General features: G+C 43.6%; 1 protein-coding gene across 3 annotated transcripts in view; it reads left to right on the top strand.

Moving 5' to 3' along the window:
• LOC139275058 (protocadherin Fat 3-like) overlaps window positions 1–23,068 on the top strand; it is a 941,319-nt gene that overhangs the window by 891,261 nt on the left and 26,990 nt on the right. For all 3 annotated transcript variants that reach the window (XM_070891994.1, XM_070891992.1, XM_070891993.1), the window contains exons 22-23: window positions 8,424–8,886; window positions 22,453–22,606. In XM_070891994.1, coding sequence (XP_070748095.1) covers window positions 8,424–8,886; window positions 22,453–22,606 — 617 coding nt within the window. The remainder of the gene's footprint in view (window positions 1–8,423; window positions 8,887–22,452; window positions 22,607–23,068) is intronic.

Raw genomic sequence — 23,068 nt, 5'->3', positions numbered from 1 at the left:
AAATGCAGTAGAAACATAGAAAATAGGTGCAGGAGTAGGCCATTCGGCCCTTCGGGCCTGCACCGCCATTCAATAAGATCATGGCTGATCATTCACCTCAGTACCCCTTTCCTGCTTTCTCTCCATACCACTTGATCCCTTTAGCCATAAGGGCCATATATAACTCCCTCTTGAATATATCCAATGAACTGGCAGGGAATTCCACAGGTTAACAAATCTCTGCGTGAAGAAGTTTCTCCTCATCTCAGTCCTAAATGGCCTACCCCTTATCCTAAGACTGTGTCCCTTGGTTCTGCACTTCCCCAACATTGGGAACATTCTTCCCGCATCTAACCTGTCCCGTCCTGTCAGAATCTTATACGTTTCTATGAGATCCACTCTCATCCTTCTAAACTCCAGTGTATAAAGGCCCAGTTGATCCAGTCTCTCCTCATATGTCAGTCCAGCCATCCCTGGAATCAGTCTGGTGAACCTTCGCTGCACTCCCTCAATAGCAAGAACGTCCTTCCTCAGATTCGGAGAGCAAAACTGAACACAATATTCCAGGTGAGGCCTCACCAAGGCCCTGTACAACTACAGTAAGACCTCCCTGCTCCTATACTCAAATTCCCTAGCTATGAAGGCCAACGTGCCATTTGCCTTCTTCACTGCCTGCTGCACCTGCATGCCAACTTTCAATGACTAATGAACTACGACACCCAGGTCTTGTTGCACCTCCTCTTTTCCTAATCTGCCGCCATTCAGATAATATTCTGCCTTCGTGTTTTTGCCACCAAAGTGGATAACCTCACATTTATCCACATTATACTGCATCTGCCATGCATTTGCCCACTCACCTAACCTGTCCAAATTACCCTGCAGCCTCTTAGCATCCTCCTCACAGCTCACACCGCCAACCAGTTTAGTTTCATCTGCAAACTTGGAGATATTACACTCATTAATATATATTGTAACGAGCTGGGGTCCCAGCACTGATCCCTGTGGCACTCCACTAGTCACTGCCTCCCATTCCGAAAAGGACCCGTTTATCCCGACTCTCTGATTCCTGTCTGCCAACCAATTCTCTATCCACCCCAGTACATTACCCCCAATACCATGTGCTTTGATTTTGCACACCAATCTCTTATGTGGGACCTTGTCAAAGGCCTTTTGAAAGTACAAATACACCACATCCACTGGTTCTCCCTTGTCCACTCTACTAGTTACATCCTCAAAAAATTCCAGAAGATTTGTCAAGCATGATTTCCCTTTCATAAATCCATGCTGACTTGGACCAATCCTGTCCTGGGCCAATGTGCTGCAATTTCATGCTTAATAATTGATTCCAACATTTTCCCCACTACTGATGTCAGGCTAACCGGTCTATAATTACCTGTTTTCTCTCTCCCTCCTTTTTTAAAAAGTGGTGTTACATTAGCTACCCTCCAGTCCATAGGAACTGCTCCAGAGTCGATAGACTGTTGGAAAATGATTACCAATGCATCCACTATTTCTAGGGCCACTACCCTAAGTACTCTGGGATGCAGACAATCAGGCCCCGGGGATTTATCAGCCTTCAATCCCATCAATTTCCCCAACACAATTTCCCGCCTAATAAGGATATCCTTCAGTTCCTCCTTCTCACTAGACCCTCGGTCCCCTAGTACCTCCGGAAGGTTATTTGTGTCTTCCTTCGTGAAGACAGAACCAAAGTATTTGTTCAATTGGTCTGCCATTCTTTGTTTCCCATTATAATTTTACCTGAGTCCGACTGCAAGGGACCTACCTTTGTCTTCACTTATCTTTTTCTCTTCACATATCTTTAGAAGCTTTTGCAGTCGGTTTTTATGTTCCCGGAAAGCTTCCTCTCGTACTCTATTTTCCCCCTCCTAATTAAACCCTTGGTCCTCCTCTGCTGAATTCTAAATTTCTCCCAGTCCTCAGGTTTGCTGCTTTTTCTGGCCAATTTATATGCCTCTTCCTTGGATCTAACACTATCCTTAATTTCCCTTGTTAGCCACGGTTGAGCCACCTTCCCTGTTTTGTTTTTACTCCAGACAGGGATGTACACTTGTTGAAGTTCATCCATGTGATCTATAAATGTTTGCCATTGCCTAGCCACCATCAACCCTTTAAGTATCATTTGCCAGTCTATTTTAGCCAATTCACGCCTCATGCCGTCGGAGTTAGCTTTCCTTAAGTTCAGGACCCTAGTTTCTGAATTAACTGTGTCACTCTCCATCTTAATAAAGAATTCTACCATATTATGGTCACTCTTCCCCAACGGGCCTCACACAACAAGATTGCTAATTAGTCCCATCTCTTTACACATTACCCAGTCGAGGATGGCCAGCTCTCTGGTTGGTTCCTCGACATATTGGTCAAGAAAACCATCCCTAATACACTCCAGGAAATCCTCCTCCACCGCATTGCTACCAGTTTGATTAGCCCAATCTATATGTAAATTAAAGTCGACCATGATAACTGCTGTACCTTTATTGCACACATCCGTTATTTCTTGTTTGATGCTGCCCCCAACCTCACTACTACTGTTTGGTGGTCTGTACACAACTTCCACCAGCGTTTTCTGCCCTTTGGTATTCCGTAGCTCCACCCATACCGATTCCACATCATCCATGCCAATGTCCTTCCTTACTATTGCATTAATTTCCTCTTTAACCAGCAACGGAACCCCGCCTCCTTTTCCTTTCTGTCTATCTTTCCTAAATGTTGAATACCCCTGGATATTGAGTTCCCAGCCTTGGTCACCCGGAGTCATGTCTCTGTGATGCCAATTACATCATATCCATTAACTGCTATCTGCGCAGTTAATTCGTCCACCTTATTCCGAATACTCCTCGCATTGAGGCACAGAGCCTTCAAGCTTGTCTTTTTAACACACTTTGCCCCTTTAGAATTTTGCTGCAATGTGGCCCTTTTTGTTTTTTGCCTTGGGTTTCTCTGCCCTCCACTTTTACTCTTCTCCTTTCTATCTTTTGCCTCTGTCTCCCTTTTATTTCCCACTGCCACCCTGCATAGGTTCCCATCCCCCTGCCATATTAGTTTAACTCCTCCCCAACAGCACTAGCAAACACTCCTCCTCGGACATTGGTTCCGGTCCTGCCCAGGTGCAGACCGTCTGGTTTGTACTGGTCCCACCTCCCCCAGAATCGGTTCCAATGCCCCAGGAATTTGAATCCCTCCCTTCTGCACCACTCCTCAAGCCACATATTCATCTGAGCTATCCTGCGATTCCTACTCTGACTAGCACGTGGCACTGATAGCAATCCTGAGATTACTAATTTTGAGGTCCTACTTTTTAATTTAGCTCCTAGCTCCTTAAATTCGTCTCATAGGACCTCATCCCATTTTTTATCTATATGCACCACGACAACTGGCTGTTCACCCTCCCTTTTCAGAATGTCCTGCACCCGCTCCGAGACATCCTTGACCCTTGCACCAGGGAGGCAACATACCATCCTGTTGTCTCGGTTGCGGCCGCAGAAATGCCTGTCTATTCCCCTCACAATCGAATCCCCTATTACTATTGCTCTCCCACTCTTTTCCCTGCCCTCCTGTGCAGCAGAGCCACCCACGGTGCCATGAACTTGGCTGCTGCTGCCTTCCCCTGATGAGTCATCCCCCTCAACAGTACCCAAAACAGTGTATCTGTTTTGCAGGGGGATGACCGGAGGGGACCTCTGTACTACCTTCCTTGCACTGCTCTTCCTGTTGGTCACCCATTCCCTATCTGGCTCTGTACCCTTTATCTGCAGTGTGACCAACTCGCTAAACGTGCTATTCACATCATTCTCAGCATCGTGGATGCTCCAGAGTTCATCCACCCGCAGCTCCAGTGCTGCAATGCAGTCTGTCAGGATCAATAGGCGGATACACTTCCCGCATACGTAGTCGTCAGGGACACCGGAAGCGTCCCTGAGTTCCCACATAGTACATGAGGAGCATAACACGTGTCCGAGCTGTACTGCCATGACTTCACCCTTAGATTAACTTAATTGGGTAACAACAATGTTAAATGTTCCTTACTGATAAAGAAAGAAATGGAAAAATTACTTACCAATCACCAGCCAATCATTTACCCCCTTGGCTGTGATGTCACCTTTCGATTTCTTTCTACTTCTTTTTTGCCTTCTCCCTGTACTGAAGTTGCATGATCAACCATGATCATATTGAATGGTGGTGCAGGCTCGAAGGGCCGAATGGCCTACTGCTGCACCTACTTTCTATATTTCTATGTTTCCTCCTTCAAGACGCTCCTTAAAACCTATCTCTTTCACCTGCCCTAATTTCTCCTTATGTGGCTCGGTGTCGCTGTTTTTATTTTAATCTCATAATACTCCTGTGAAGCACCTTGGGATGTTTCACTGTGTTAAAGGCGCTATAGAAATACAAATTGTTGTTGTCGCATTTGCATTTTTGAAATTATTTCGTGAGTGTCGCTGGTAAGGCCAGCAGTTATTGTACACCCCTAATTGCCTTTGAGAAAGTGGTGGTGAGCCGCCATTTCAGAGTGCAGTTAAGAATCAACTACATTGCTGCGGGGCTGGAGTCCCATATCTGTCAGACTGGGTAAGGTTGGCAGATTTCCTTCCCTAAAGGACATCAGTGAGCACTGCCCTCAGAGGAACTTTGAAGGCAGCTTACAAGATATCCACGCTGTTACACCAGAGACTTTGACCTGGATATCCATCTTAGATATTGACATTTGATTTGCTACAGATACAGCGTCGAGAATCCAGAAGCCTCGTGACCGAGGCTGCTCCGGATTCTGTGCATTTCTGGATTTCGGAACGTCTTTATGACGTCCGAGTCCGGAAACGCCTGGGCAAAGTAGGTAGGTAGGGAGGGGGCGGGGTGGGGGGTGCGGGGGGTCGGGCGGCCGATTGGGGGCGGGGAGTTGGCCCGATGCGGAGGTGAAGTCGGCGGCGGCCCAAGGTGGGGGTGAGATCGGCTGCGGCCCAAGGCGGGGGCGAGTTTGGTGGCAGCCCAAGTCAGGTAAGACACCAGCAGGGGAGAGGTTGGTGGTGGCCTGAGTCAAGTAAGAGGTCGGCGGGGGAGAGGTCAGCGGCGGGGGAAATGTCGGCGGCGGCCCGAGGCAGGTTAGAGGTCAGCGGAAGAGAGTTCGGCAGCTGCCTGAGGTTGGGGCGAGGTCAGCGGCGGCCCGAGGCAGGTTAGAGGTAGACTGCGGCTCAAGGCAGGGGAGAGGTCAGCGGGGACCCAAGGGAGGGGAGAGGTCGGCGGCAGAAAGGCCAGGGAGAGGTCGGTGGTGGCCCGAGGCAGGGGAGAGGTTGGCGGGGGGCCCGAGGCAGGGGAGAGGTTGGCGGGGGCCCGAGGCAGTGGAGAGGTCGGTGGGGGTCCGAGGCAGGGGAGAGGTCGGCGGGGGCCCGAGGCAGGGGATAGGTCGGCGGGGGTCCGAGGCAGGGGATAGGTCGGCGGGGGCCCGAGGCAGGGAAGAGGTAGACTGCGGCCCGACGCAGGTTAGAGGTAGACAGCGGTCCGACGCAGGTTAGAGGTCAGCTGCGGCCCGAGGCAGGGGAGAGGTCGGCAGGGGTCCGAGGCAGGGGAGAGGTCGGGGTCTGGATTCCAGAACATTTTCCAGGTTCCGGATGACCCCGCCACGGATCGTCCTGGTGTCCAGATTCCGGAACAGTACGGATTCCGGAACTCCGGATTCTCAACGCTGTACCTGTACCATACTAAAGGAGAAGAAGAAGAAGTGAACCAGATCGGTTTTTACGACAATCCGGTAGTTTCATGGTCACCATTACTGATACTAGCTTTTTAATTTCAGATGTTTTTTTAATTAACTGAAATTAGATTCCTCAGCTGCCGTGGTGGGATTTGAACTCATGTCTCCGATTATTAGTCCCAGGCCTCTGGATTTCTCATCCAGTAACATAACCGCTATGCTACCGTATCTGTAAATTTTGAATGATTCTAATGTTTTTGTTTCAACTTTGCTGCCTGTCAGATTATTCTAAACATTTAATAGTTTCTAGATAAAGAAATTCTTCCCAATACCCGATATCTATTTTGAAATTCCTTTTTCGATTTATGCTTTCTGATCCTACTTTTCTAGCTCAACCTGAGGTAACCATCTGGGTTTCCCTTGCATATGTACAATTTACTATTGTATGTTCCTTGGTACGTCTCTGTCTTAACCTCCTCTCTAGACAGTAGAGCTTGAATTTCTCTAATCTTTCCTCACCGCTTTAACCAATTTAAATTATTTAGATCTTGTATTCTAGTTGTGTTGAATGAGATGAATAAGACATATTCCCAGAAAGCACAGCACTGCTAGAGTGACTGTAATCTGAACAATACCTCTTTGCACATTTTTTGGACCTTCTCTGAGCTGTCTTAATATTCAATGGATAAGTAATATTATCAGTGTATTATTTTAGCAAGCATTGTAGAACCTCAAGACTTTGTGATGTCTCCAGATATTATTGATGCTAACAAAGACAAATTAATTAGGTTTTTTGAGCCTTGAAATGGGTTTTATTGAATTTAATTTCTTGTACGAGGAAATTCATATCATATTTTACATTAAATTCTGTTAGCTTTAAAAAAAAAATTGCTCGAGCTGAAGCTGAATGATGTATGCTTGTATGGTGTCCATTCCTGGAATAAAGCTGAACCTTTGAGTCAGTATCATAGAATAGTACAGCACAGAAGGAGGCCATTTGTCTCATTGAGTCTGTGCCGGCTCTGTCAAAGAGCAATCCATTCCTCCGCTTTCTACATATCCCTGCAATTTTCTCTCCTTCAAGTATTTATCCAATTCACTTTTGAAAGCTAAGATGAATCTGTTTCCATCACCCAATCAGGCAGCGTTTTCCAAATCCTAACCACTTGTTGCGTAAAAAAGTTTTTTCTCATGTCATTTCTAGTAACTTTGCCAATTATCTTAAATCTGTACCCTCTGGTTATCGATCCTTCAGCCATTGGAAACAGTTTCTCTTTATTTACTCTATCTAAACCCTTCAAGATTTTGAACACCTCTATTCAATCTCCTCTTAGCCTCTTCTGCTCTAAGGAGAACAACCACAGCTTCTCCTCTATCCATGTAACTGTAATTCCTCATCCTTGGAACCATTCTAGTAAATCTCTTCTGTACCTTCTCCAAAGCCTTCACGTCCTTCCTAAAGTGTGATGCCCAGCATTGAACATAATAGGGCCAAACTAGTGTTTTATAGAGGTTTAGCATAACTTCCTCGCTTTTGTACTCTCCTTTATTAGCTGAGGCATAGAATATAAGAGCAGGGAGGTTATGCTTGAACTGTATAAAACGCTAGTAAGGTCACAGCTAGAGAACTGCTAGAGCATTACAGGAAAGATGTGATTTTACCAGAGACGGTATGGAGGAGATTTACAAGGATGTTGCCAGGACTGGAGAATTTTAGCTATGAGGAAAGATTGGATAGGCTGAGTTTGTTTTCTTTGGAATAGAGGAGGCTAAAGGGAGACCTAATTGAGGTGTATAAAATTATATGGGGTATAGATAAAATGGATAAGAATGACCTATGTACCTTAGCAGAGAGGTAAATAACTAGGGGGCATAGATTTAAAGTTAGTGGTAGGAGGTTTAGAGGGGATTTGAGAAGAACTTTTTTAACCCAGAGGATGGCGGTTGTCTGGAACTCACTGCCTGAAAGGGTGGTAGAGGCAGAAACCCTCATCACATTAAAAAGAACTTGGATCTGCACTTGAAGTGCCGTAACCTACAACACTACGGATCAAGAGCTGGAAAATGGGATTAGGCTGGATAGTTCTTTTTCAGCTGGCACAGACATGTTGGGATGAATGGCCTCTTGCTGTGCCGTAAATTTCTATGATTTTATGATTCGAGTTAATGTTATATTGAAAAACGTGGCTGTCAATTTGCACACAGGAAGACCCACAAACTGCAAATGAAGGAATCACCAGAATACATGACGAACACTCTACTCTTTAAATAGGGCTATGGGATCATTTACATTCAGTTGAACAGAGGTCAGAGTTTAATGTCTCATCTGAAAAGTGGCACCTCCAACACAGCAGCAGTGCTTCAATACAGCAGTGAAGTGTCAGCTTAGATTATGTGCTCAAGTCTGTTGTGGGGATTGAACCTCCAATCTTCTGACTCATTGATGAGATTCTAGTAACTGAGCCAAGCTAACACTGAATACATTAAGGTGTGCTTAAAGCTGTCTGTTTCTTTTTCTCATTCTTTTAAAATTTTAAAATGTGGAATAAAATTTTAAGTATGTTTTGACCGAATGGACTAAAGATGTTTATCATTTTATTATTTGACAGTAATGCAATAGAATAATTTTGAATGCTGTTACTTATAAAGATAATGAATATTTTGGTTTTTCAATGTTTCACAGATTTTTAAAAATATAACCTCTCCCCCTCTCTCTCATCTGTTATTGCACCAGATTGTGGATGGAAAACTCTGGTTTCAATTGGACTGTGGTAGTGGACCTGGCATTGTGGGAATTTCTGGCAGAACAGTTAATGATGGGAATTGGCACACTGTCTTTCTGGATCTCAACAAGAATTTCACAAGCCTTGCACTTGATGACAGCTACGTGGAGCGTCGGAGAGCTCCTTTCCACTTTCATACCCTCAATATTGATAGCTCCATCTACTTTGGTGCCCAGGTGCCAGCTGCTCGTGGCCTGTCAAGCCAGAAGAGCACACAAGTCCTAGGTGGGTTTCAAGGATGCCTGGACTCGGTTGTGCTTAACGACAATCAGTTGCCACTCCAAAATAAGCACAGTCACTTTGCTGAAGTGGTTGGGCTGACAGAACTGAAGCTCGGCTGTGTCTTGTATCCTGACACTTGCGCGAGGGGACCATGTCAGAATGGAGGAAGTTGTGTAAGCCTACCATCTGGTGGTAAGTTGTCATATTGCAGTTTTAAGTTCGACTAAACTTTGAATGAAATATTACGTATACAAATCCCTTGAATATTGAAATCATTACAAACATCCAAATAACACACTAAGCATTTGTTTTGTTAAATGCTCATTCTGTGTATGCTAATAAACCAACCTTTCTTAAACATGTGCTAAAGTAAAGGTGGTTTTGTGAGTTGGAGACCACAATAATATAATATAGAAGTAATTCTAATGATTTTTTACACAAATTGCATCAATGAAATGCAAATGAAATGATTGCATTATTTGAAATAGTTTCCAATAAAACTTTTTAGATTTGTTTTCAGTAAAAATCAAAATGTTATTTTGTTGCTCATTTATGCTGTGAAATGCGTATTAATCCAGCTCTGAATCATGGTCAAAAAGTATGGAAAATTACAATCATTAGTCAGTGCTTATTCTAATACGACTTTTACCTTGAATAGTAATAGCACTGCCATGCATTGTTCAAATTTTGTCACGACTAAACATAATCCAAATTAAATTCTACTCTCCCAGTACCTCGGTATACAGATCAGGAAGGACTCGGACTCATTCCCAGTTCATCTGAATTATCTGATTTCAGTGGGGTCTTATAAGGGTGCTAAATTTGGCCTCAGCATCCCAGAGCACAGAGAAGAAAAAGAACCCAAGGTTCTTATTCTTCATAGCTATGCAGTACTGCTGCTAAAGTGTGTATTTGTTTGTCAGTGCCAGATAAGAACAGGGTCAGGCTCAATTGTGATTTTCCTCAGTTGAATAGCCTGCTGACAGTCACTGTTGATGCTCACACATGAATGAAGTTTTGGGCGAGGCACCAGGGAGCTCATGGAAATTTCTAGCCTTCAGGAGGGGAGAAAATTGGGCAAAAATGTTAAACAAAAGAAAGAGAGATGCGTGTTGTGTGGTATACCAAAATTGGAACTATTCATTTGAGACGTACTTTGTAAAAAGGTATATTGTGTTTTAAAGTATTACAATGTTTCAAGTGAAGTCGTTGATAAAAAAATCTACAGCTTTTAAGTGTTTGTGGATGCATCAATTTCTCTTACTTATATTTTCAAAATGTGTTTTCATCTCTGACAATAATATACAAAGTATCTATACTGAAATCGCCCATGTGCAGAAGTTGTGAGAGCTGCCCAGGCAGAGCCTACAGGTTACCCTCACCTTTTTACAGCTATTATTGGATACAGAATTCAAACGTAGTTAGTTCCTAATTCCCTCTGAAGGAGCTTAGCAAGTCGCTCAGTTGTATCAAAACCGCTAGAAAGGATAATACTGGACAGACCGAAGCATTGGATCAGGACATAAATGAAGGCACACCCGGCCCAGTCTACCCTGCAAAATCCTTCTCACTAACATCTGGTGACTGATGCCAAAGTTGGGAGAGCTGTCCCACACACTAGTTTGGCAACAACATATGTGAACATGACCATATCAGCAGGCACCCCAGGCTCCTCCATCACCATCCCTGGGTATGTCCTGTGCCATCGGCAAGCCAGACATGTCCAAGACATCTCCTAGTAAAGGATCCCCTTGGAATGAGTGATCATAGCGTGGTTGAATTTCAAATTCAGATGGAGCGTGAGAAAGTTGGATCTCAAATCAGCATACTAAGCTTAAATAAAGAAGTTTATGAAGGTATGAGGGCAGAGTTGGCTAACGTGGACTGGGAAAATAGATTAAAGTGTAGGATGGTTGATGAACAGTAGCGTACGTTTAAGGAGATATTTCACAATTCTCAAGAAAAATATATTCCAGTGAGGAGAAAAGGGTGTAAAAGAAAAGATAACCATCCATGGCTAACTAAAGAAATAAAGGACAGCATCCAATTAAAAATGAGGACATACAAAGTGGCCAAAACTAGTGGGAGGACAGAAGATTGGGAAGCTTTTAAAAGCCAGCAAAGAATGACTAAAAAAATGATTAAGAAAGGGAAGATAGATCATGAAAGTATGCTAGCACAAAATATAAAAACAGATAGCAAGAGTTTCTGTAGGTATAAAACAAGGAAAAGAACGGCTAAAGTAAATGTTGGTCCCTTAGAGGATGAGACCGGGGTATTAGTAATGTGGAACATGGAGATGGCAGAAAGTCTGAACAAATATTTTGTATCAGTAAAGACGGTAGAGGACCCAATATCCCAACATTGAATAGTTAAGGGGCTATGGGGGGAGGGGGGGAACTTAACACAATCACAATCACTAAGGAGGTGGTACTCAGTAAGACAATGGAACTAAAGGCAGATAAATCCCCTGGACCTGATGGCTTGCATCCTAGGGTCTTAAGAGAAGTAACGGCAGGGATTGTGGATGCATTGGTTGTAATTTAACAAAATTCCCTGGATTCTGTGGAGGTCCCAGCAGATTGGAAAACTGCAAATGTAACACCCCTATTTAAAAATGGAGGCAGACAAAAAGCAGGAAACTATAGACCATTTAGCCTAACATCTGTGGTTGGGAAAATGTTGGAGTCCATTATTAAAGAAGCAGTAGCAGGACATTTGGAAAAGCAAAATTCGGTCAGGCAGAGTCAGCATGGATTTATGAAGGGGAAGTCATGTTTGACAAATTTGCTGGAATTCTTTGAGGATGTAATGAACAGGGTGCATAAAGGGGAACCAGTGGATGTGGTGTATTTGGACTTCCAGAAGGCATTTGACAAGATGCCACATAAAAGGTTACTGCACAAGATAAAAGTTCACGGGGTTGGAGGTAATATATTAGCATGGATAGAGGATTGGCTAACTAACAGAAAACAGAGAGTCAGGATAAATGGTTCATTCTTGGGTTGGCAATCAGTAACTAGTGGGGTGCCACAGGGATCGGTGCTGGGACCCCAACTATTTACAATCTATATTAACGACTTGGAGGAAAGGACCGAGTGTGACGTGGCCAAGTTTGCTGACGATACAAGGATGGGAGGAAAAGCAACGTGTGAGGAGGACACAAAAAATCTGCAAAAGAACATAGAGAGGCTAAGTGAGTGGGCAAAAATTTGGCAGGTGGAGTATAATGTTGGAAAGTGTGAGGTCATGCACTTTGGCAGAAAAAAATCAAAGAGCAAGTTATTATTTAAATGGAGAAAAATTGCAAAGTGCTGCAGTACAGCGGGACCTGGGGGTACTTGTGCATGAAACACAAAAGGTTAGTATACAGGTACAGCAAGTGATCAGGAAGGCCAATGGAATCTTGGCCTTTATTGCAAAGGGGATGGAGTATAAAAGCAGGGAAGTTTTGCTCCAGTTGTACAGGGTATTGGTGAGGTCACACCTGGAATACTGCATACAGTTTTGGTTTCTATATTTACGAAAGGATATACTTGCTTTGGAGGCAGTTCACAGAAGGTTGACTAGGTTGATTCTGGAGATGAGGGGGTTGACTTATGAGGAATGGTTGAGGAGGTTGGGCCTCTACTCATTGGAATTCAGAAGAATGAGAGGTGATCTTATCGAAACATATAAGATTATGAGGGGGCTTGACAAGGTGGATGCAGAGAGGATGTTTCCACTGATAGGGGAGACTAGAACTAGAGAGCATGATCTTAGAATAAGGGGCCGCCCATTTAAAACTGAGATGAGGAGGAATTTCTTCTCTCAGAGGGTTGTAAATCCGTAGAATTCTCTGCCTCAGAGAGCTGTGGAAGCCGGGACATTGAATAAATTTAAGACAGAGATAGACAGTTTCGTAACCGATGAGGGATTAAGTGGTTATGGGGAGCGGGCACGGAAGTGGACCTGAGTCCATGATGGGATCAGCTATGATCGTATTAAATGGCGGAGCAGGCTCGAGGAATCGTATAGCTTACTCCTGCTCCTATTTCTTATGTTCTTATGTAAGGTGAGAGCATAATGCGACACAGTCAGGGGGTGTGGCCATGGGAGTCCTCAGTATTGACGCCGAACCCCAATCAAGATGTCTCTTGGTTTTGGGTCCAACATGAACAAGGAAATCTCTGACTGATTACCACCTGCCACCCTCCCTCAGCTGATGAATCAGCACTCCTTAATGTTGAACACCACTTACTGAGGACAGCAAGGATACGGAATCTACACTGGCAGGGGAGACTTCAATGTCCATTACTGAATGGTCGATAGTACTGACCGAGTACATAGGATTACGTTGGATATACAACACAGAAACAGGCCATTCGGCCCAACCAGTCCATGCCAGCGTTTATGCTCCACTCGAGCCTCCTCCCCTCTTTCCTCATTTAAATCTATCAGCATAACCCTTTATTCCCTTCTCCCTCAGATGCTTGTCTAGCCTTCCCTTAAATGCATCTCTACTGTTCGCTTCAACCACTCTCTATGATAGCGAGTTCCACATTCTCATCACTCTTTGGGTAAAGAAGTTTCTTCTGAATTCCCCATTGGATTTCTTGGTGACTATCTTATATTGATGGCTTATAGTTATGCTCTTCCCCACAAGTGGAAACACTCTCTCTGTATCCACGCTATCAAAATCTTTCATAATTTTAAATACCTCTATTAAGTCACTCCTCAGCCTTCATTTTTCAAAAGAAAAGAGACCCAGCCTATTCCTGATATGTATACCCTGGCATTTCTGGTATCATCCTTGTAAATCTTCTCTGCACTCTCTCCAGTGCCTCGATATCCTTTTTATAATATGGCGACCAGAACTGTAGTACTCGAAGTGTGGTCTAACCAAGCTTCGATGCAGGTTTAGCATAACTTCCCTACTTTTCAATTCTATACCTCTAGAAATAAACCCTAATTCTTGATTTGCTTTTTTTATGGCCTAGGTTTTCTTTTTTATGGCCTTGCTAACCTGTGTCGCAACTTTTAGTGATTTGTGTATTTGTACTCCGAGTTCCCTTTGTTCCTCTACCCCACCTAGACTCACCCCCAAGTTATAACTGATCTTCCTATTCTTCCTACCAAAATGTAATTTGTTGCAATCCTCCTCAGTATTGAATATCCACCCAATTTGCACTCCTCCTCAGGACTGACTATCGACCCAATTTGGTGTTATCCTTAAATTTAGAAATTGTGTTTTTGATTCCAAATTCTAAATCGTTAATATAAATTGTGAACAACAGTGTTCCCAGCAATGGTCCTTCTGCCCACTTTCTGCCACTGTGAATAGCTACCTTTTACCCATACTCTCTTTCTGTCTTGAAGCCAGCTAGCTACCCATTCTGCTACTTGTCCCCTGACTCCACATTCTCTAACCTTGTTCATCAGTCTATTATGGGGCACCTTATTGAAGACCTTTTTGAAATCTAGATAAATTACATCTACTGTCTTACCATTGTCTATTCTCTCTGTTACCTCTTCAAAAAATTCAATGAGGTTGGTCAAGCAAGACTTTCCCTTTTGAAATCCATGATATCTATTCATTATTATATTTTTTGTTTCTAGATGTTCTTCTATTTTCTCCTTTCGTAGGGATTCCATTATTTTTCCTGCCACCGATGTTAAGCTGACTGGTCTATAATTCTCTGGACATGTTCTATCCCCATTCTTAAATATAGGTATTACATTAGATATCTGCCAGTCTTCTGGCATTACACCTTTTTCTAATGAATTATTAAGTATGTGTAGTAATGCCTCTGCTATCTCTTCCCTAGATTATTTTAAAATGTGTGGATGCAATCCATCTGGTCCAGGAGTTTTATCCTCTTTGAGTTTGATTAGTTTATTTAATATATCCCCTCTTTTTATTTTAAATGCACTTATCTCATTACTAATCTCATCATCCAATGTCATGACCACCTGTTTTATTTCCTTGGGAAATACTGAAGCAAAATAATTATTTAATATTTCTGCCATCTTTCTATCGTTATTTGTGGCATTATCTTGTCTATCCATTAATGGTCCTATTCCCATCCCAACCTTTCATTTTTTTATTGATGTGCCTGTAAAATATTTTACTGTTTTGTTTTATGTTCCTTGATAATTTAATTTTATAGTTCTTCTTTGCCTTCTTAATTGTTTTCTTGACTTCTCTCCTAATCTTTTCATATTCTCCCTCATGTACTCCCCTGCTGTCTATGTACTTAATGTATGCCACTTTCCTTACTCTCAATTGTCCCCTTATGGCTTTATTTCATTCATGGAGTCTCTTTACTGTTTACCTTGTTCTTTCCTTTTATTCTATTCTATTGTAAGGGGAATAGATAGACGTTTCTGCGGCCACAATCGAGACTCCAGGATGGTATGTTGCCTCCCTGGTGCAAGGGTCAAGGATATCTCGGAGCAGCTGTAGGATATTTTGGCGGGGGAGGGTGAACAGCCAGTTGTCGTGGTGCATATAGGTACCAACAATATAGGTAAAAAACGGGATGAGGTCCTACAAGCTGAAAATAGGGAGCTTGGAGTTAAACTAAAAAGTAGGACCTCAAGGGTAGTAATCTCAGGATTGCTACCAGTGCCACATGCTAGTCAGAATAGGAATTGCAGGATAGCTAAGATGAATACGTGGCTTGAGGAGTGGTACAGAAGGGAGGAATTCAAATTCCTGGGACATTGGAACCGGTTCTGGGGGAGGTGGGACCAGTACAAACCGGACGGTCTGCACCTGGGCAGGACCGGAACCAATGTCCGAGGGGGAATGTTTGCGAGTGCTGTTGGGGAGGGGTTAAACTAATATGGCAGGGGGATGGGAACCAATGCAGGGAGACAGAGGGAAGTAGAATGGGGGCAGAAGCAAAAGATAGAAAGAAGAAAAGTAAAATTGGAGGGCAGAGAAACCCACCGCAAAAATCAAAATGGCCACATTACAGCAAAATTGTGTTAGGGAAATTGATGAGACTGAAGGCCGATAAATCCCCAGGGCCTGATAGGCTGCATCCCAGAGTACGAATGGAAGTGGCCCTAGAAATAGTGGATGCATTGGTGATCATTTTCCAACAGTCTATCGACTCTGGATCAGTTCCTATGGACTGGAGGGTAACTAATGTAGCACCATTTTTTTAAAAAGGAGGGAGAGAGAAAACGGATAATTATAGACCGGTTAGCCTGACATCAGTAGTGGGGAAAATGACTGAATCAATTATTAAAGATGAAATAGCAGCGCATTTGGAAAGCAATGACAGGATCGGTCCAAGTCAGCATGGATTTATGAAAGGGAAATCATGCTTGACAAATCTTCTAGAATTTTTTGAGGATGTAACGAGTAGAGTGGACAAGGGACAACTAGTGGATGTGGTGTATTTGTACTTTCAAAAGGCTTTTGACAAGGTCCCACGCAAGAGATTGGTGTGCAAAATTAAAGCACAAGGCACTGGGGGTAATGTACTGACGTGGATAGAGAAGTGGTTGGCAAACAGAAAGCAGAGAGTCGGGATAAACAGGTCGTTTTCAGAGTGGCAGGCAGTGACTAGTGAGGTGCCGCAGGGCTCAGTGCTGGGACCCCAGCTATTTACAATATACATCAATGATTTTGATGAAGGAATTGAGAGTAATATCTCCAAGTTTGCAGATGACACTAAGCTGGGTGGCGGTGTGAGCTGTGAGGAGGATGCTCAGAGGCTGCAGGGTGACTTGGACAGGTCAGGTGAGTGGGCAAATGCATGGCAGATGATTTGGATAAATGTGAGGTTATTCACTTTGGTGGCAAAAACACGAAGGCAGAATATTATCTGAATGGGGGCAGATTAGGAAAAGGGGAGGTACAATGAGACCTGGATGTCATCGTACATCAGTCATTGAAAGTTGGCATGCAGGTACAGCAGGCGGTGAAGAAGGCAAATGGTATGTTGGCCTTCATAGCTAGGGGATTTGAGTATAGGAGCAGGGAGGTCTTACTGTAGTTGTACAGGGCCATGTTGAGGCCTCACCTGGAATATTGTGTTCAGTTTTGGTCTCCTAATCTGAGGAAGGACGTTCTTGCTATTGAGGGAGTGCAGTGAAGGTTCACCAGACTGATTCCCGGGATGGCAGGACTGAAATATGAGGAGAGACTGGATCGACTGGGCCTGTATTCACTGGAGTTTAAAAGGATGAGAGGGAATCTCATAGAAACATATAAAATTCTGACGGGATTGGACAGATTAAATGCTGGAAGAATGTTCCCGATGTTGGGGCAGTCCAGAACCAGGGGACATAGTCTAAGGATAAGGAGTAAGCCATTTAGGATTGAGATGAGGAGAAACTTCTTCACTCAGAGAGTTGTTAACCTGTGGAATTCTCTACCGCAGGAAATTGTTGATGCCAGTTCATTGGATATATTCAAGAGGGAGTTAGATATGGCCCTTACAACTAAAATGGATCAAGGGGTATGGAGAGAAAGCAGGAAAAGGGTATGGAGGTGAAGGATCAGCCATGATCTTATTGAATGATGGTGCAGGCTAGAAGGGCCAAATGGCCTATTCCTGCACCTATTTTCTATGTTTCTATTCCCCATTACTAGATCCAATCGCGAATCCTCTCTTGTTGGGCTTTTTACATATTGGGTTCGAAAGGAGCCCTGTACACATTGTAGGAACTCCATTCCTTTATCCACTTTATCTAACTCTTCTAGTCAATTAATATAAGGGTAGTTGAAATCCCCCATGATGATTATTTTTTATTCATTTTCCTAATTTGTCTCCATATTTCTTCCTCCCCCTGCCTTCCACTATCAGGTGGTCTGTAGACTATACCTATTAGTGTGATTGATCTTTTATTATCGTTTATCTCTATCCATGTAGATTATATTTTTGTCTTGCTGATAGCTGCATTACTTTTTTCTACTACCATTATGTTATCTCGAATAAGTACAACTACAGCTAGACCCTGCAATGTTTAATTCCCAGTCCTGATTTTTCTGTAGCCATGTCGCAGTAATTCCGACTATGTCTGGTTCCTCGCAACGCATGATTGCCTCCAGCTCCCCCGTTTTATTACGGACACTGTGTGGATTGCTGTACTGACAGTTTAACTGATTTTTAATAGGATTTCCTCTCATTTTATATTTAACCAACTATTTAGACTCCTGTTCTGTATTTATTCCCTTGTCATCAATGTTCATCCTTTCTTTATTGTTTTCTATGCTGTCTTTTCCTATTTTGTTTATATTCAGGCTGGTTACGTTTCTTATAGATTCCTCCCCCCATCTTACTAGTTTAAAGCCTTTACCACCTCCCTTTTTACCCTTTCTACTAGGATATGGGTCCCATCCCAATTCAGGTGGAACCCGACCCATCGGTAATGCTCCTTCCTGTCCCAGACTGTGCCAGTGTCCTATGAAAAGGAACCCCTCTTATACATACCAGTCCTTTAACCACGTGGTAATTCTCCTGATCTGTCTGCTTCTCTGCCAATTTGCACGTGGATCGGTTAATATTACTACCCTCAAGATCCTGCATTTTAATTTAGAGCCCAACTCCTGATACTGTTTCAGCAGGATCTCCTCCCTGTTCCTACCCTTGGTGTTTGTCACAACTTGAGCCGCCTTCATGAAATCCTCTCTGTGCCTTTCAGTTCTGCGCAAAGGGGATTCCTATACGGGTTGCCCTTGCACACCCTCCATTTTGCCACCTTCGTCTGCCATCTGGACACGCCATGGCGTACCATCTTGCCATCTGGAGGAGGCGGAGTCCCCAATGGAGGGCTCTCTATGCTGGAGTCCTCCTTTATCTATTGGGGACTTGGCCTGGAGGATGTTGCATGGGGCAGTCCCGTACAATCAGTTTTTAAGTCCATTCACGGATTCCCAGGCCGCTTGCATTGACTGCAGTCTGGAGGAGACCATGTTCCATGTTTTTATGGAATGAGTGAGGTTACAGCCCCTCTTCCATTATTTGAACGGTCTGCTCCTCAATTTTTGGCTGCACTTCAGTCCCACACTCCTGATCTTTGGGCACCCGGTGCGGAGGGACATGGGCAGTTCGGAGGGCCTCCTTGTAGGACTGCTCCTGGGCCTGGCCAAGGAGGCCATTAACCAGTCTAGGCAGCGGGCAGTCGAGGCTGGTCGTTCAGCCCGACTGCCTGCCTCTATTCCACGGCTACGTTCACGCCAGGGTGTCCCTTGAGATGGAGCATGCAGTTTGTAGCGGTGCGCTTGAAGCCTTCTGTGACAGATGAGCACCGGAGGGACTGAAGTGCACCATCACCCCCATAAACCAAATTGAAATTTGATTTTTTAGGTTTTCTAGTTGTTGTGCCCCTTTAACAAGGGGGGCACTTGATTAATTGAATAATTTAAAATAATTGCAGAGTTGTTGCATTGTGAATGGCTTTGCCAGTCATGTGATGTTCACAAGATTCAATAAAACTCCAGTCAGTTGAGTCTAGGTTATCCACGATGACGTATGCAGTTATGAGCCTAGTGGATGACCTGGTCATGTGTCATGTGTCATGTGTCATGTGTCATGTGTCATGTGTCATGTGTCATGTGTCATGTGTCATAGAAACATAGAAAATAGGTGCAGGAGAAGGCCATTCGGCCCTTTGAGCCTGCACCGCCATTCAATGAGTTCATAGCTGAACATGCAACTTTAGTACCCCATTCCTGCTTTCTCACCATACCCCTTCATCCCCCGAGTAGTAAGGACTACATCTAACTCTTTTTTGAATATATTTAGTGAATTGGCCTCAACAACTTCCTGTGGTAGAGAATTCCACAGGTTCAACACTCTCTGGGTGGAGAAGTTTCTCCTCATCTCGGTCCTAAATGGCTTACCCCTTATCCTTAGACTGTGATCCCTGGTTCTGGACTTCCTCAACATTGGGAACATTCTTCCTGCATCTAACCTGTCTAAACCCGTCAGAATTTTAAACGTTTCTATGAGATCCCCTCTCATTCTTCTGAACTCCAGTGAATACAAGCCCAGTTGATCCAGTCTTTCTTGATATGTCAGTCCCGCCATCCCGGGAATCAGTCTGGTGAACCTTCGCTGCACTCCCTCAATAGCAAGAACATCCTTCCTCAAGTTAGGAGACCAAAACTGTACACAATACTCCAGGTGTGGCCTCACCAAGGCCCTGTACAACTGTAGTAACACCTCCCTGCCCCTGTACTCAAATCCCCTTGCTATGAAGGCCAACATGCCATTTGCTTTCTTAACCGCCTGCTGTACCTGCATGCCAACCTTCAATGACTGATGTACCATGACATCCAGGTCTCGTTGCACCTCCCCTTTTCCTAATCTGTCACCATTCAGATAATAGTCTGTCTCTCTGTTTTTACCACCAAAGTGGATAACCTCACATTTATCTACATTATATTTCATCTGCCATGCCTTTGCCCAGTCACCTAACCTATCCAAGTCATTCTGCAGCCTCATAGCATCCTCCTCGCAGCTCACACTGCCACCCAACTTAGTGTCATCCGCAAATTTGGAGATACTACATTTAATCCCCTCATCTAAATCATTAATGTACAATGTAAACAGCTGGGGCCCCAGCACAGAACCTTGCGGTACCCCACTAGTCACTGCCTGCCATTCTGAAAAGTACCCATTTACTCCTACTCTTTGCTTCCTGTCTGACAACCAGTTCTCAATCCACGTCAGCACACTACCCCCAATCCCATGTGCTTTAACTTTATACATTAATCTCTTGTGTGGGACTTTGTCGAAAGCCTTCTGAAAGTCCAAATACACCACATCAACTGGTTCTCCCTTGTCCACTCTACTGGAAACATTCTCAAAAAATTCCAGATGATTTCCCTTTCACAAATCCATGCTGACTTGGACCTATCATGTCACCTCTTTCCAAATGCGCTGCTATGACATCCTTAATAATTGATTCCATCAATTTCCCCACTACCGATGTCAGGCTGACCAGTCTATAATTCCCTGTTTTCTCTCTCCCTCCTTTTTTTAAAAAAGTGGGATTACATTGGCTACCCTCCACTCCATAGCAACTGATCCAGAGTCTATGGAATGTTGGAAAATGACTGTCAATGCATCCACTATTTCCAAGGCCACCTCCTTAAGTACTCTGGGATGCAGACCATCAAGACCTGGGGATTTATCAGCCTTCAATCCCATCAGTTTCCCCAACACAATTTCCCAACTAATAAGGATTTCCCTCAGTTCCTCCTCCTTACTAGACCCTCGGACCCCTTTTATATCCGGAAGGTTATTTGTGTCCTCCTTAGTGAATACCGAACCAAAGTACTTGTTCAATTGGTCTGCCATTTCTTTGTTCCCAGTTATGACTTCCCCTGATTCTGACTGCAGGGGACCTACATTTGTCTTTACTAACCTTTTTCTCTTTACATATCTATAGAAGCTTTTGCAGTCCATTTTAATGTTCCCTGCAAGCTTCCTCTCGTACTCTATTTTCCCTGCCCTAATCAAACCCTTTGTCCTCCTTTGCTGAGTTCAAAATTTCGCCCAGTCCCCGGATTCGCTGCTATTTCTGGCCAATTTGTATGCCACATCCTTGGCTTTAATACTATCCCTGATTTCCCTTGATAGCCACGGTTGAGCCACCTTCCCTTTTTTAATTTTACACCAGACAGGGATGTACAATTGTTGTAGTTCATCCATGCGGTATCTAAATGTCTGCCATTGCCCATCCACAGTCAACTCCTTAAGTATCATTCGCCAATCTATCCTAGCCAATTCACGCCTCATACCTTCAAAGTTACTCTTCTTTAAGTTCTGGACCATGGTCTCTGAATTAACTGTTTCATTCTCCATTTGAATGTAGAATTCCACCATATTATGGTCTCTCTTCCCCAAGGTGCCTCGCACAACGAGATTGCTAATTAATCCTCTCTCATTACACAACACCCAGTCTAAGATGGCCTCCCCCCGAGTTGGTTCCTCGACATATTGGTCTAGAAAACCATCTCTTATGCACTCCAGGAAATCCTCCTCCACCGTATTGTTTCCAGTTTGGTTAGCGCAATCTATATGCATATTAAAGTCACCCATGATAACTGCTGCACCTTTATTGCATGCACCCCTAATTTCCTGTTTGATGTCCTCCCCAACATCACTACTACTGTTTGGAGGTCTGTACACAACTCCCACTAGCGTTTTCTGCCCCTTGGTGTTCCATAGCTCCACCCATACCAATTCCACATCATCCAAGCTAATGTCTTTCCTTACAATTGCATTAATTTCCTCTTTAACCAGCAACGCCACCCCGCCTCCTTTTCCTTTGTGTCTATCCCTCCTAAATGTTGAATACCCTTGGATGTTGAGTTCCCAGCCTTGGTCACCCTGGAGCCATGTCTCCGTGATGCCAACCACATCGTATCCGTTAACTGCTATCTGCACAGTTAATTCATCCACCTTATTCCGAATACTCCTCGCATTGAGGCACAGAGCCTTCAGGCTTGCCTTTTTAACCCCTTAGACCCTTTAGAATTTTGCTGCAAAGTGGCCCTTTTTGTTTTTTGCCTTGGGTTTGTGTCATGTGTCATGTATCATGTGTCATGTGATTGTTAAATCTTTGTTAATAAACCAACTAGTTCTTAATGTTTTGCTATGAATTCTTAAGCAAAGAACCCATGAAGCAAATACATTACACCTGCTTGTCTGTGTTTTTCTTCTGTTGCCCAAGGCAAGATTTTGTCATGTCCTTGATGTGAAGTGTTAGATACAGTATACTGAAGTCCATGCCATTCTTCTTCAACAGGTTATCAGTGCAGCTGCCTGTCGCAGTTTACAGGAAACCAATGTGAAACTGAAGTCACAGCCTGCTTCCCAAACCCCTGTCAGAATGGGGGCTCCTGCAATCCAATAGGCAGCGATTTTATCTGCAGCTGCAAAGAAGGATTTGTGGGTTTGATGTGAGTTTGTATATCACCACCTTCTTTACATACACAATGCTGCACCAGTGTTCAATTTTGCTGAGTCGCTTCAGCTCCCAGTTTGAGGCACGTTTTGGTTTCCAAGTGTTTGGGATCAACATGGCAGTCGGTAGATGTTAATTCGTAGATTATTACAATAAAATATATAAATACATGTTAAATATTTGAAAAAAATCACAGCAATAAATTAACTATTGTTCTGCCATTAGATCATTTCAGTTTTCCATGGTATATGGAGAAAAATTTGACTGAAAGAATAAACAAATATTATTTCAGTGGAAAATTATTTAGTTTTATCCATCTTTAAATGACAAAAAAATTCAGAAACATTCTGCAGCATGTCGTATATTATCTGTGCCATTATAATTGTGTGAAACAAGGATTCAATTTGTTGTTTAGTTAATGAAACCAAAAAAGGCAGAGATCTATGTAGTCCTGCCA

Source organism: Pristiophorus japonicus, chromosome 10 (genome assembly GCF_044704955.1).
Source record: "Pristiophorus japonicus isolate sPriJap1 chromosome 10, sPriJap1.hap1, whole genome shotgun sequence".
Taxonomy (NCBI): Eukaryota; Metazoa; Chordata; class Chondrichthyes; family Pristiophoridae; genus Pristiophorus; species Pristiophorus japonicus.
The sequence above is the reverse complement of the archived record's forward strand: the minus strand, read 5'-3'. Positions and strand labels throughout refer to the sequence as shown.